We start from the raw sequence: 13,381 nt of genomic DNA, 5'->3' as shown, positions 1-13,381 counted from the left end.
TAACCATATCCTAAACTCACCAAAGGACTCCCCCTAAGCACCCTTAACAGCCCTAACCTCCTCATCCTTGGGCAAAACATCCGGCAACGGCCCAACCGGGGTAATCGCAAACTGATTAATCTGCTTATGACTCTTGGTATAATGGAACTTAATATGCTCAAAGTTCGTCGTCTCCTTGAAAGCCGGCACATCCCAATACAACTTCCTCATCCAGCGATGAATAGCCGGGTATCCGGACCGAATATCCCGAATATTGCACTTAAAGTGCTGCACATAGACCGGATCAAAGCGAATGATTGTCGTGAACAGACGAATATCCGCCTCCGTGATCTCCGAGCCGAAGAAGTACGGTGCGTTCTTCGAGTCCGACAGATGGGCCTCGATCTTGTCGAGAGAGGAGAACAATGTCGTGACGGCCTTCTCGTATGCTTCTTGCGTGGTGGCGAAGCCGGACTTGTAGACGCCGTTGTTGACGTCGTTGTAGATCCATTCGTTGGAGGAATCGATCTCCGTGCGGAGGGACGAGGGGAATAGGTCGATGGATTTGTAGGGTTCCGGGAGGAGGTCGTCGAACTCGTAGTAGAGCATGCGGATGATTTCGGCGCTCTGGTTTTTGTCGGAGGAAGATTAGCGCTTTGCACTCTGCTTGGGTGAGAGGGGGGGTGGGGGATGTGCTTACCTCGTTGCTTACGATGCGGTTGGTTTTCTTGTCGAATAGGACGGGGACGGTGAACCGGCCGGTGTAGTCGGGATCATTGGAGAAGTAGATCTCACGCAGGTGGGTGTAGTCGTGTAGAGGGTTGGTGGTGACGTTTTCTTCGGGTTGTTGTTCTTCTGTGGTTGCGAAGCGCCAGCCTGTTGTTTGATTTCTGTGAGTGTGTTTTCGTCGGATTGCTCAATTTGTGTGAAAACTAACCCTTTTCTCCTAGGTGCCAGTGAACGGAGGTGAAGGAGATGATATCCTCAAGACCCTTGAGCTTGCGTGTGATCAAAGTCCGGTGGGCTGTGCGAAGAATTGCGGCGTTAGTATGTGTAGATTTAGTCTGGGGACAGGAAGAGAGACGCACCCCAAGGGCAGGCGTAAGAGACGTAGAGGTGATAACGGCCCTTCTCGGGAGGAAATTGAGCGCCAGGCTCTCTGGAGATCCAGTTGCGGAAGACTGACGTCTGGCGCTTGAATTCGCCCGACTTATCATTGGGATTGACCCAGTCTGTGATCTTGCCACTGTTACCGGTCTGGGTGAGCGCCAATTGTTAGTTCTAGAGAGTTGATACTATTGAATGTGACAGCTGGGAATAATAGTGACTTACAGCCATGGTGCGTGCTGGATTAAAGATAGGCTGTGCGGGGAAAAAAGAGCTTCTGCAGGTAGCTGGATGTGAAAAGCGGGAGATAGCTTTGGGTTGCAAGATAAGTTGCGAGACTTGTCGAAGTCGATGGAGAGCAGGAAACATGAGGAGCAATGGCAATGGCAAGGAGGGGCAGAGAGCTCGTTCATATACAAAAAGTAGGACGAGGCGATACGAGGCCAGACGCTGACCGATGGGGTGCGGGGAGCCAATGACGTGATGCTTTGCTTACAGCATTGCTTACGGAGGGGTTAATAACGGGAGGTTGAGCCTCCCGCTGACAAACAGCTTGCTCAGTAATAACTAACTAATAAATCAATCCCTAGCCTTCGCGGAATCAATAGTTAACTAGCTGATTACTCTGCTACTTAGTCAAGATTATTCTCGAAAAACCCGGAACATAGACAGTAGTATATTCCTAGAAGAATTTAATTGAAAAGATAAAAACTACTTATACTGTGGCGTCTAGTGCGTTAACGGACATATCCAGAGAGGTCACGGGCCCTTTTTCTGCTCTCGTGCCGGTCACCCCCTCTACTTTCTCAGCTTCACCATCACATACGGAATCTCAACATCCTCCTCCGTCTGATCCTCCGCAGTCACCTCGAAGATGACGTTCTTCTGGTGCTCCGGAACCGGCTTCTTGCTGATGTGCTCCACCAACTTGCTCATCCTGTATCATAAGCGATTAGTACTGTAATACTCTCTGTGGTTACCGGGGGTACATACTTCATAGGAAGACGGTCCTTAACCTTAGACGGCCCATAGAAGCTGGCGTACAGGAGACTAACGCCAGAGCTAACCATGCTGATCTCCAATCCCATGTCGGAGAAGTGCTTGAGGAAGTCCTGGAGAGGAATATCATCCACCTCAAAGCGATCCCAGATCTGGTCGATTGTAACCTCGCCCTCCTTACCCATGTACTTGCCCTTGGGACTGGCGATAGGCTCACTGAAGCCCAGGAATGGAAGCGCAAGGTTCACAAATCCATTCTTGTACTGCTCAATGTCGTCCTTGCCGTCAATGATCTTGAACAGCTCCAAGGCGACCAAACCAGTCACCAACGCCGTCGTAGTAGCAATGGCAGGAATGATCTTGCCAGCAATGAACTTGGTCTTGTGGCGGTCAGCCTGGGGAATGTCGTAGTTGTCGGCACGCAGGTTGCTGGCAGCGGTGATGAAGTCGATGTGGTGGTTCGTGTCGTCATCCTTCTCAAATTCAACAGGGCTCAAGCGGAAGCCAGCCAGATCCTTGGGGGATGGAAGAGAATCCACGAGGCGCTGGATTTCCTGACCGTCGTCAAAGGACGAGCCAGTGGCCTGAGCGTCCGGGTCAGGATCGTTCTCATTCGCTTGAATCTTGACGCCGGACTTGGGGGTGAACTCGGGAACGATCATGTTGTCAACGACCTTCCTGTAGTAGGCCTTGTCGGCGCCAGGGTTCTTGATGCCGTAGTTGAAAGCGTGGAGGTTGGCACCAGCAACGATGAAAGAAAGATGAGTGGGGTTTGCGCTGTCAAACTTCAACGGAGTAGGCGCACGCTTAGGTCCAGACCAGAAAAGCTGCCCAGAGGATGTCTTGGAGTCGCGCGGGAAGTTGTAGAGAAGCTGCTGGATAGCGTTGTTGTACTGCGCCTCGAATTGGTTACGGGCCCAAACGATACAGTCATCGAAGGTCAAGGGCTTGTCGGTGACCAGGAAGTCACGCAGGTGCTCCAGCGTCTGCTTCTCGTTACCGGCCTGCTTGAGTGTCTGCTGGATATAGTTTGGCTGGGACAGATACATGTTGACAGCCTCGGGAGGGCCGACAAAGTATGTCTGGAAGAGGTCCCGGGCCCAAGCAATAGTATGCTCGATCCGGTTGGGGAAACTCTTCAGAGTGCACATAGGGAAGGTCTTCTCCGGCGGGTCTTGGGAGCTAGAGTAGGACTCAGTGATGCGAGGCAGGACAACTTGAGTGTTGCCCTTTGTACCGAGAGTTCCACTCTCCAAAAGAGGCTTCCTGAAGAAGACGCAACGACGGTCGACGTAGGTTCTTGCGTCCACGTTGTCAAGGGCATTCGTAACGCCGTCCAAGCCTTCCCAGAACTCCTCGTTGAAGATGTGCTCAGTGTCGGGTCCGACACGGTCCCGGAGCGTGACAATCTTACCATTCAGCTCAGGGTTCATTGCCTGCACAGCAGCGGAAGCGCACTCGCTCTTGAGCTTGCCAACATCCCGGCTACGGAACAAGAATTGTCTGTTGAGGTTACTCTTTTCGATCTGATCCATGTCGGTCACAATGATCTTTCCCTCAGGGCCAGTTCCAAGACCCATCATGGCCCAGTTCTTCAGCGTCTCACACCCAATGGCACCTGCTCCCACAAGGAACTGCTTCACGTTGGCAACCTTGTCCTGGAACTCCTTGCCGAAGACTGCAATTTGACCATCGTAACGGGTGCCGAGGGGCTTACAAGCCTCCTCAGAGCGGGTGATAGAGGTAGGAAGAGACTCCAAGGAGTCAAAGTAAAGCCACTGTTTTACAGGGTTGAACTTCCCGGAGACCGCCTTCAAGACCTCCTGCGCTGCAATGCCTCCGAACAGGGCAGCCAGGGGGTTCAGATCGCCACGGGCTTGGTAGCTCAGCTCCTTGATGAGCTTCTCATCCAGCTCCACCTTCTCTTCGAGGCTTGAAGCCAATTCATTGGCAATCTTGAACACTTCCTGGGCATCGCTATCATTGTGAGGGCGGGGAAGATCGCCATTGTGGCTCTCTGCAAACTTGTGAAGTGCCTGGACACCAACATGCAATTGCTGTGGCCGGTCAAACTTCGCAAAGTCGGAAATGATGAACTCGGGGTTCTTAATCTGTTCGCTAAGAGGAGCAAAGTCCATGAACTTAGGCATCTTGACTTGAGAGTAGATGCCACCGCTCTGGTATGTTCCCAGATCAGAGACATCACCAATAGAGAAGGTGTAAGGTCCCTTGACAGTAATTTTGCGAGGAGCACAACCGTTGAGACCCTCCATACCCTTGATCTCGGAGAAAGTCACAAAATCACCGTCCTCCAAGCCATGTCGGGTCTCATCCAGAGCGGAGACCAAGCCATTCTCGTCGATAGCCGCCACAATGCCACTGACGGGCTCCTCACCTGTCGCATCACCGACAGTGAAGTTCTTTCCAAAGTCGTTGAAGAGATAGCCAAAGAGACCGAAGGTATCCGTGATCGTAAGGTAGATGCCGTTCTTGTGGCAGAAGTCGGCAATCGCGAGCTGCTCCTTCAAAGGAGTTAAGGTGAGGACAATGGCCTGGTAACGCTTCAACTCTTCGAGGTTCTCTGCGATGTTGCTGCCCTCGTGGACCGTGACGGGAACGTAGGAGTTGAGCTCTGCAACTCTGGGAGCTGTAACCTCGGCACGCGGCTTACCGACGTCTTGGGGCTGGAGGAAGAACTGGGAGGACAGGTCGGAGATGGCGACAGGGGCAGGATCGTACAATGTGAGGGACTTCACACCGGCAAGGGCGATGTTCTTGGCTGGTAGCAATCAATAAGTTGTTCAGATGATACGCAAGATGTTGTACCCACCGATTTCGACACCCAGACCCTTCAATCCGACGACAAGCACGTTTGAAGAGCCCATACGCTTCATAGCTTCATGACCGAGGACATACCTGAACACATCACAACCCATCAGTATCTGTCTCGTAGTGGCAAACGGATATGGGGATGGAACACCTACAGTTGCCGGCTGTACAACGACTCATCGATTTCTCCCTGCTTGATCGCCTCCACAGTCTCCTGTGGGTTATCCACTTGCATCTTGGCGTCCTAGGTCTGGTCAGTAACGGAAGATGGACCAAAGAAGTTCTTTCGACATCACCGGGGTGATGGGGCATACATACAGTCATGATCTTCTTCTCCGGCGGAGCTTTGTTGTCGGCAGACGCTCTTCGCTTTCCCAGCTTCGCAGCGTCGCGAACGGGAATTTCGGTGGGAATTGTGAAAACTTGAGATGAAAGTCTTGCCGCTTGGAGCAAGACTTTCAGGCAGTATAATCCTGATGTAGAGAGTCAGGTAGGAGGGGTAGGAGCGGTGAGGTACGCGGAAGCGGGCGAGGCGAGATGAGATGAAAGCGATAGCAAAGTACAGACAGACAATATACTCTAGAGCAAGAGCAAGACTTTTAGAATCAGAATGAAAGAAAAGGCGCAGGTATCGCAGTATATAAAATAGAAAGGGTGAGGAGAGGCGGGGAAGAAGGAAGAAAGATGGATCACTAATGCAGCGAGCTCTCTCAGCGGCGACGTAAGAGAGAGGGACAAGCTGTCGGCGGCTGACTCAGCGGGTTTACCGCCACTCATTGGCTGGAGCCCCGCGGACACGCCCAGCAGCGAGTCGGCAACTCCCATTCAGTCAGTGACAATGAGCTCCAAAGCAGCTGAAGCGGCGGTGATGAGGCATCTTCGGCGGAGGCGCTCGGATCCAGATGGTTGTCGGTCCCGGATAAAGCCTGGCTTCAATCTTGTCCAACATTGATGTCTAACAGTCAACGAGACTCAATCCTCAGTCATCGTTTCTACGCCGCAACTCTTTCGCGACGCGCCGCGGCTTTACTGCGTCGAACAACGCGGTGACCCGTGCCTTTTTTCTAAGAGAGGCTTGTTCTAGGGTAACTTCTTCACATGTGTCGATACGAACTTCTTGGATGTGGACTTCTATACTGGCAGCGTCATAAATCCAGAAAAAATAAGGATCATTCCTTAAGGTTCATTCTTTACTCTGGTGCTTCTGGGTCTGTCTAGATATCTGACTTGATCGTCTCCAGAGAGATCCGCGCACAATGCTCCACGAGATCCTCCTCTCCCTCTCGGGTCAACCATCACCTCTTTTCAATCCGGAGACTGAAGGAAGTGCTATCTCTGAAGATGCCTTTCCCTTGGTTTCCCCTCCGGAGAAAGCCCTCCTCGCCTCTCTTGCCCGTCTGAGCCGTCTCCATACCGAACTACGAACACATACCGCCTCAATCTCCTCCTCCCACCCTTCTGTTATTTGTCGCGCAGTCTCGACGGCCATAAGTTCACGTCATCTGGGCGAATTCCAAAGGAAAATCTTAGAAGTGGAGAAATCGATTCTGGTAGAGGATAGTGGTTATGTGGGCGGTTACGGAATCGTGCCATTGTCGACGATTGTTGGCGAATTTTCTCCATGGACGCGACGATTGGAATGGCTGTGGGAGACGGTTAGGTTGATATGGCCCGTAGACTCCCGGAATATAGACCAGCTTTGCACTGGCGTGGCTCTGATCGACCACCTTCGGGCGGAAACGCGAACAGGATACGTTGACCTGAAAGACATGGCCTTGCATTTGGTTGGTGTCGCAGAGACTGCTTGGATGAGGCAGTTGTCCCCCTGGTTGCTGTACGGAAATCTCCCCATCCTCGGTGGATCCGACTTCTTCATACAACGCGATAATGCAAGCCATGATCAACCGCCCGCTGCCACGCAATTCGTCATGCATCCAGAGCTCCTGCCCCAGTTTGTAACAGCTCATACAGCCTCATCCATCTTGTTCATCGGCAAAACGTTGAATCTCATTAGAGCAAAGCGCAATGCACCTGCTGCGAACCCCTCTGCGGGCTTATCGACTACTTCCGTCACACTACACACGGAACATATAGAACAGCTTGCTGCATTGAAATCACCTATATCAGCGTCGAGACTGTCGAGTGCCGTGAATGCCATCCGGTTCTCTCTGTCCCAAAGCACGCTCTCCAAGATTTTCCCACTACCCAAGATTCTCGAAGTCCTCTCAGTTCTCCACGATTTTCTATTACTCCGACGGGGCGAATTTGCAACGGCTTTGGTATCTCATGCCGATACACGTATTCAAGAGAGGTATCGAAAACACGGGCATTCAGCCTCCAGACATAACCCATCAGAAGATCTTAAGGGGCTTTCTATTAAGGAAGGAGATGTAGTGACTGCTCTGTCACAGACGCTCTCAGAGCTTTACTCGCTGCAAACCGAAGAAGATCCTGCAGACGATGAGCTTGACCTTGCAAAAGAGCTGCTTCGGCTGTCGATCAAGCAGGATATTGACAATAGCCCAGCGCTGTCTCCCGATCTTGCTGGATCTGAGATGAATGCTAGAATCTCGGACGTCGCCTTTGACGATCTTCTTTTCCCCACTCCAACATGTCTCTCGGTCCACGTCCGCTCGCCTCTCGATTTGTTTCTGTCCGCCTCTGATATATCAGTCTACTCGAAGATTCACTCTTACATTCTTGGTATCCGACGCGCCCAGATGCATTTAGGCGACTTGTGGAAGCATACCTTCCTTCGAAAGATCCATCCATCCCCGTGGGGTCCACCTCGCAGCAGTACTCCTTACGGCCAGAGTAGACTAAAGCTCGGCAGACAAAGAGACAACATCAGGACTCGGCAGATGAGGCCAGTCTGGGCAACGAGCAGTGCCTCCCTCTTTGTTCTATCAGAATTAGGGAGCTACTTCCAGGGAGAAGTTCTCAATGGCAACTGGCAACACTTTCGAGAATGGATCGAAGGTGGATCCCCAACAACGGGCTCACGACCTGGAACCGCGTCCTCCGCTAATAGTAAGCGCACCGACCATTTTCAGGCCATGAACGGCCCGGCCGAATCTGGTTCCGGAGGTGATAGTCAGATGGTCCAACGGCATGACCCTGAAACATTGACCGCGGCGCATCGTCGTTATCTCTTTTCTCTCGTTGAATCTCTTTTCCTCACGGACATACCCTTTACTAAAGCCCTTCGATCATTACTGACGAGCGTGGAACACTTTATTGCACTAGTAGTTCGACTGGAAAGCATCCAGCGCAACATGGACCTCGAGACCGATGAGGGCGTTGTTGATGCTTTAGTAGACTATGCAGGGGAAGAGAAGGAGATATGGCAATCACTCAGTGTTGCGCGGGCTAGTGTCGAAGCTGGAATTAAGGACGCTGTGGCACGACTGCGAGACATTGATGACAGCCGATCTGGAGAAGGGCGGCAGATGCTAGAATTTGTGAAGGACTCACGCGAACATGGGTCGCTCCAAGCTAATGGCTCAGCGACCGAGTCTGCTTCCATCCACTACGTGCCTCGGAAAGCGACTGGTGTTGACCGTCTGCTCATGAAGCTGGACTTTGGCAATGCTAATGGAGGCATGGGACTTGGAGTCACTGCTGCAGGTACTTTCGGTGAAATGGCATAATTAGCAGGCTGCTCATTGCTGGCACATTGCATTGAATCGGTCGAGCCGTGGCTGGCTATTGAGCAGCGAAGACAGATATGACTGTCATGTCACGTTATGATTTATGAATAGCATGACTTTACGGTGTAGGAAAGTGGCTATGGATAGATTTCTGTCTGTAATGCGTTCTGTTCTAGGCCCATGTGCTCTGCCAGGAGGAACGTGACCTTGGGCGAGATCTGCTTTCCTTTCTCGCCGGTGCGTAAACATATACGTACTTACTTCCACGCGTCCTTTTTCTCCCAAGCAACGACGCCCAATTTCCTGCAGTTATGGTCACCGTCCAAGTGTGGTTGGGCCTGAAGATCCGTCTAGACTGAAGGGATCTCCAAATTATCAATTAACATTAACCGATCTTGCCGCATTGACAGGATGCTACAATTTACTCCACAGGGCTCCCAATCAATCGATAGACTCGCAGATATGCTTCCGGATGGGCAAACTCTCTTGTCTCATTGAATAGACATAATCAAGCACTAATCCCTGCTGACATGCTAGTTCATGCTTACATGCATAATAAGTATCGAATGAAGATGCCGGAGGTCTGAATTTTGTCCAGGCAGATGGCCAATTGTGCAAAGATGAAACGAAGGTCACCCATCTGGACGGTCGGTGCAGTCTAGACTGCCTGCAGGATCGCGACAGCTGTTCTCTGCGCACCTTATTTGATAAACAAACGTGAAAAGTCTGACGATGCACATGATCAGTGTTCGGTCCTATCACGGATTACCCAAATAGGAAAGTCACCCTGGCCGGTACGGAAGAGAAGGAATTGTTGTTTTTCTTTTCTCCCCTTGGGTCTACGTTGGGATTCTCCCGCCATTCCCCATCCCCCCGACTCCTGGCCTTGGCTCTCACCCCTGTCTTGCAACATACGGCTGCCACTGGACTTCTGTCTCGCAATGAAAAGAATGGATCGAATGCTATTTGTGTAAGGGGGCGAAAGGTCAAAAGAAGAAAGGGTTCGACTATGGGGAGGCAGGGCGAGCTTGGCAGATCTGGAGGAATCTGCATCCTGGAATGCTCCGATCGTTGGACAATGATATGCCGTCGGAGTCATCCATGGTACCATCCCGGGTTGTCATTATTCGGAAGCTTCGTGCGATAGTGGCAAAAGTACCACCCTTACGCCCTCCCTGGGTCAATTACGGGGGTGCGGAGTATGGCAGTATGGGAGTTCTGGGGGAATAACCGGCAATCCAGAGCCGCCAGCAGAGAAAGGGGGGGGGACCGGCATAACCTATCGGCGAATTTTGAGGCCACCGACATTTGGGATTATGGATGATGAACCTCTCATGTGCCATACTTGCTTATTCTCAAACCCGCCCAAAGCGTGGGGAAGATCACCGGCGCACTGGGGAGAAAATCTAGAAGGATGAATGACCCCATGAAAATCGGGGCCGACGCAGCAAGGATACCCGGAAAAGGGCAGCCCTCCAAGTCCCGGATCCCACCAAAAGTACTGTATTCTTATCTTGCTGCAGGATGGGGTCGCGGATGCCGTGGGGACGGTTCCATGCTGCGAGGGCAGATTAATTACACCACCACTTCGATGCCGAGACCGTTATTGGAGGGTTCCATTCCATGGAAGCCTTCGGAGCTACAAGCCGGGGAGAGCTTCTACCCTGCTTTTCGCACGCTACCTCTTGCACCACCATTACCCATCGTTCTCTGATTAGAACGGCTTAGACATCCGAGGATTCATTTTCCGTAGAAACAGTCCTCTGATTCACTGTGGCCAATATAGGGGATTGCCCGTCAGGGTCGCTGATGGAGCTGTTCTGACCGCTATTGCAGCAGCGTCGGTTCCAATCTGATCCAGCAGCTCGGTCTCCCCGTACACGGATATCCCGTTCTGGTGGGCCATTCCACTTTAATGAATGATTGATCGTCATCCCTCGATCAAATGATCAGGATGACTTGCCGGGTTCAGCAACCAAGCAATGAGAGAAGTCACGATGCCTGCTTCAGACACCACCATTCCCCCCTATTGCTCTGCTATGCGTCCGATGCCTGACTTTCCGCCCTGCGTTGCCCTGTGGCAAGCTTTCCTGGCCATAGCTTATGCATGGACCAGCCCTGGTACCACGGATGGTCTTGGGCGATGATGTGGTCTGGGTCTTGAAGTCATCGTGAAAGCAGCTCTAGAATCTGACGATGGACCCATCAAGGCAATCACGCGGCCATCATATTTTTCTGATTCCTTCTATTTTCGGATGTCTTGTGCGACAGTTGGAGATATGCAGTTTCGACGGGTCGTTGTCCGTTGGTCTTCTCCAGGTCTATAAACCCCAGGTTCTCCTACCAGGACAATGGAAGTCGACGATATTCTCTATAGCCATCGCGCCCCTGTGGTAGCCAAAGACTCTTCACTTTGCGTGCACAGTTGATTTCCATTCCGTTTTCGTCTATATCTTAATCTTTAATTTACCTAATAATCTTGCACGAACTATCGCCATGCGTTCTGTATTGTGCCGGTCGCTATCGGCCCTGGCCCCAGCCCGGTCGTGGGCACCATCCGCCATGATTCAGCCTATGTCACAGCGGCTGCACTCCACAGGGTCAGGTTCTCATGGCTCACACCACATCCAAACCCGGATACCGTCGTTGAAAGGCGAGCCCAAGCAGGGCCACCGGTTCCGCGAGTTTGACCTCGACGATCGTGTCTTCGCCATCACTGGTGGTGGACGAGGACTCGGATTGGCGATGGCTGAAGCTTTGATGGAGGCTGGTGCGAAAGGTACGATTCCAAGGATCTACGAAGCCAAATTTATCCCTTGGAGCGACTTCTAACCTAAATCTTCGTATACAGTCTACTGCTTGGATCGACTTGAGTCTCCCCACCCCGACTTCCTCGCCGCTCAAGAGCATGCCGAGAAGAACTATGGTGGCAGCCTGGAGTACCACCGTATCGATGTCCGAGATGAGTCTGAAGTGAACGACCTCTTTGCGGAAATCGCAGGCAAGAACCGGCGACTGGATGGCTTGATTGCCGCCGCAGGAATCAACCACCTGCAGAGCGCTCTGGAACACTCGCAGGTGGCTCTTAACGAAGTCATGCAAATCAACTTTAATGGAGTCTTTAACTCGGCCACTGCTGCTGCGCGGCAGATGTTCAACTACCAACAGAAGGGTTCCATCCTTCTCATTGCCAGCATGAGCGGTCTGATTGCCAACAAGGGAATGACCTCTCCCGTCTACAACGCCTCCAAGGCGGCTGTGATCCAGCTGTCCCGATCCCTCGCTATGGAATGGGGCCGTCACGGTATCCGCGTGAACAGCCTGTGCCCCGGCCATATCATCACCCCAATGGTGGAACAGGTGTTCCAGCAGAATCCCGCATCCCGAGCTGTCTGGGAAGCCGAGAACATGCTCGGACGACTTGCCTACCCGGAGGAATTCCGAGGTGCTGCTCTCTTCGCTCTGAGTGACGCGAGCAGCTTCATGACCGGCAGCACCATGCTCATCGACGGTGGCCACACCGCATGGTAAAATGCGGCTGTCTTGTCAATGGTCACGAAGAAAAAAAAACTACTACTACTACCGGAGTTGGCAATAAATAAACAACACGTTGGGAAATGGTATTTAGAGAGGGTCCGTTCGGGGAGGAGTTCTATAAATAGCTTTATGGAAGGGATGAGCATTTCAAAAGTCGCCTACTATTATGGATGATTCTTTTTTCTTGGGGAAAGGGGGGACATACCCATGGCTTCTTTTTTGATGTATCATACATACGGTTTTCTTATCTTTCTTCATGGCCTCATCACCAGCTCTATTTTTCTTTTGTTGCATTCTTTTTGGTCATGAGGGTTTTAAAGCGCGTTAAATGAACTGGTTTGGTTAATGGGATGATTTGATAGCTGTTTGGCTTGAATGATTCTTTTACTTTGCTTGGGGATGGATACGATAGGCTTTAGTCTTTGAAAGAAAGAAACCATTGATCTATCAAGTATTCCCTCATGGTCTGAGTATGACTCTCGTATCTATCTAAGACATTCATTAGATTCCACTCCACACATTGCCCACTACTCAACCTAGTGCTACTAACATCCTTCTATAAATGCTACCCAATTCCAGAAACCTACAAAATATACGTAAACTTCTCCCCCCTCCCACCATCACCACCACCTTGCCCACCCCCAAACCCACCCATAAGCACCTCCCTCTCCTCCAACTCAATCCCCTCCCCATCATTCCCATCCGCACCCCTATTCCCTTTTCCCCCCCTCATCTCCCTCCCCAAAAGCACCCTCAACACGCCCGCCAACACCGCCACACCCACCATACACCCCGCGCAGACCGCCATACCAGCCACATACCACGGCCCCTGACTCGCCGGATACAGCCTCGTTCCCAACAACGGCCCACACTGCCCAATAACATTCAGCAAGGCGACGCTCGCCCCCTTCCCCTCGTTCGCGGGCCGGTTATCCATGGTCCAGGTGATGATGAGGGTAATGGCGGAGAAGAACCCCGAGGTGGCGGGGTAGACGGCCAGATAGCGGATGGCGACGTGGATGGCGGGCGGGAGGTGCGAGTGGAAGTGTCCCGCTAGGGCGATGGCCAGGTAGGCCGTTGCGGAGAGCAGCGCGTGGAAGATTAGGTATGGGCTGCGCGTGCGGGTGCGGTCCGAGAGGTGGGATGTTAGGAGGACGGTTAGGAAGGAGAGGAGGTAGGGTGGGGCGGAGAGGGCTTGGGATGTTAGGGAGGTGTAGCCCATGCTGTGGGGTTTGCTTCGTTAGTTTGGGGTTGGGTTGGTGGAGGGCGAAGGGGGGGGG

General features: G+C 52.1%; 5 protein-coding genes across 5 annotated transcripts; 3 read left to right on the top strand and 2 right to left on the bottom strand.

The window, feature by feature from the left end:
- Positions 1-3: 3 nt before the first annotated feature.
- BO79DRAFT_241243 (ubiquitin-activating enzyme E1) lies at positions 4-5,594 on the bottom strand. Its single transcript, XM_025685098.1, has 11 exons — positions 5,233-5,594; positions 5,070-5,158; positions 4,916-5,001; positions 2,080-4,864; positions 1,913-2,023; positions 1,454-1,572; positions 1,312-1,424; positions 1,068-1,236; positions 917-1,003; positions 680-855; positions 4-606 (listed from the first exon to the last, which is right to left on the bottom strand). Exons 1-11 carry the CDS (start codon positions 5,236-5,238, stop codon positions 34-36), a joined length of 4,314 nt encoding a protein of 1,437 aa, XP_025534152.1. The 5' UTR covers positions 5,239-5,594; the 3' UTR covers positions 4-33.
- Positions 5,595-5,988: 394 nt separating this feature from the next.
- BO79DRAFT_68862 (putative gamma-tubulin complex component GCP4) lies at positions 5,989-8,690 on the top strand. The gene is made up of 2 exons (XM_025689607.1): positions 5,989-6,095; positions 6,156-8,690. The coding sequence occupies exon 2, from the start codon at positions 6,171-6,173 to the stop codon at positions 8,562-8,564; it is 2,394 nt and encodes a 797-aa protein (XP_025534151.1). The 5' UTR covers positions 5,989-6,095; positions 6,156-6,170; the 3' UTR covers positions 8,565-8,690.
- Positions 8,691-11,060: 2,370 nt separating this feature from the next.
- On the top strand, positions 11,061-12,489 carry BO79DRAFT_248878 (putative short chain dehydrogenase/oxidoreductase; the record flags this gene model as incomplete). The annotated part of the gene is made up of 2 exons (XM_025685747.1): positions 11,061-11,343; positions 11,416-12,489. The coding sequence occupies 2 exons, from the start codon at positions 11,061-11,063 to the stop codon at positions 12,093-12,095; spliced, it is 963 nt and encodes a 320-aa protein (XP_025534150.1). The 3' UTR covers positions 12,096-12,489.
- Positions 12,184-12,500, top strand: BO79DRAFT_68857 (uncharacterized protein). Its single transcript, XM_025689606.1, has one exon. It carries the CDS (start codon positions 12,272-12,274, stop codon positions 12,431-12,433), a length of 162 nt encoding a protein of 53 aa, XP_025534149.1. The 5' UTR covers positions 12,184-12,271; the 3' UTR covers positions 12,434-12,500.
- Positions 12,501-12,684: 184 nt separating this feature from the next.
- On the bottom strand, positions 12,685-13,324 carry BO79DRAFT_278021 (uncharacterized protein; the record flags this gene model as incomplete). The annotated part of the gene is made up of 1 exon (XM_025687854.1): positions 12,685-13,324. A coding segment is annotated over one exon (640 nt), but the record flags the coding sequence as incomplete, so codon positions are not given.
- Between the last annotated feature and the right edge of the window lie 57 nt (positions 13,325-13,381).

The sequence above is a fragment of the Aspergillus costaricaensis genome (genome assembly GCF_003184835.1).
Source record: "Aspergillus costaricaensis CBS 115574 unplaced genomic scaffold BO79scaffold_58, whole genome shotgun sequence".
NCBI classification, from domain to species: domain Eukaryota; kingdom Fungi; phylum Ascomycota; class Eurotiomycetes; order Eurotiales; family Aspergillaceae; genus Aspergillus; species Aspergillus costaricensis.
Note: the sequence above shows the minus strand (reverse complement) of the source record. Positions and strands in the feature narration are given on the sequence as shown.

What these genes read in the sequence shown, in the direction of transcription:
- BO79DRAFT_241243 (XM_025685098.1), bottom strand. An exon ending in GAGGAGGATGTTGAGATTCC is followed by an intron (nt 1,573 to 1,912) that starts GTATGTGATGGT and finishes CTGTAAGCAAAG; the next exon opens with CATCACGTCATTGGCTCCCC. An exon ending in CTCTTACGCCTGCCCTTGGG is followed by an intron (nt 1,004 to 1,067) that starts GTGCGTCTCTCT and finishes TTCTTCGCACAG; the next exon opens with CCCACCGGACTTTGATCACA.
- BO79DRAFT_68862 (XM_025689607.1), top strand. Translation starts at nt 6,171, where the DNA reads ATGCTCCACGAGATCCTCCTCTCCCTCTCGGGTCAACCATCACCTCTT.
- BO79DRAFT_68857 (XM_025689606.1), top strand. Translation starts at nt 12,272, where the DNA reads ATGATTCTTTTTTCTTGGGGAAAGGGGGGACATACCCATGGCTTCTTT.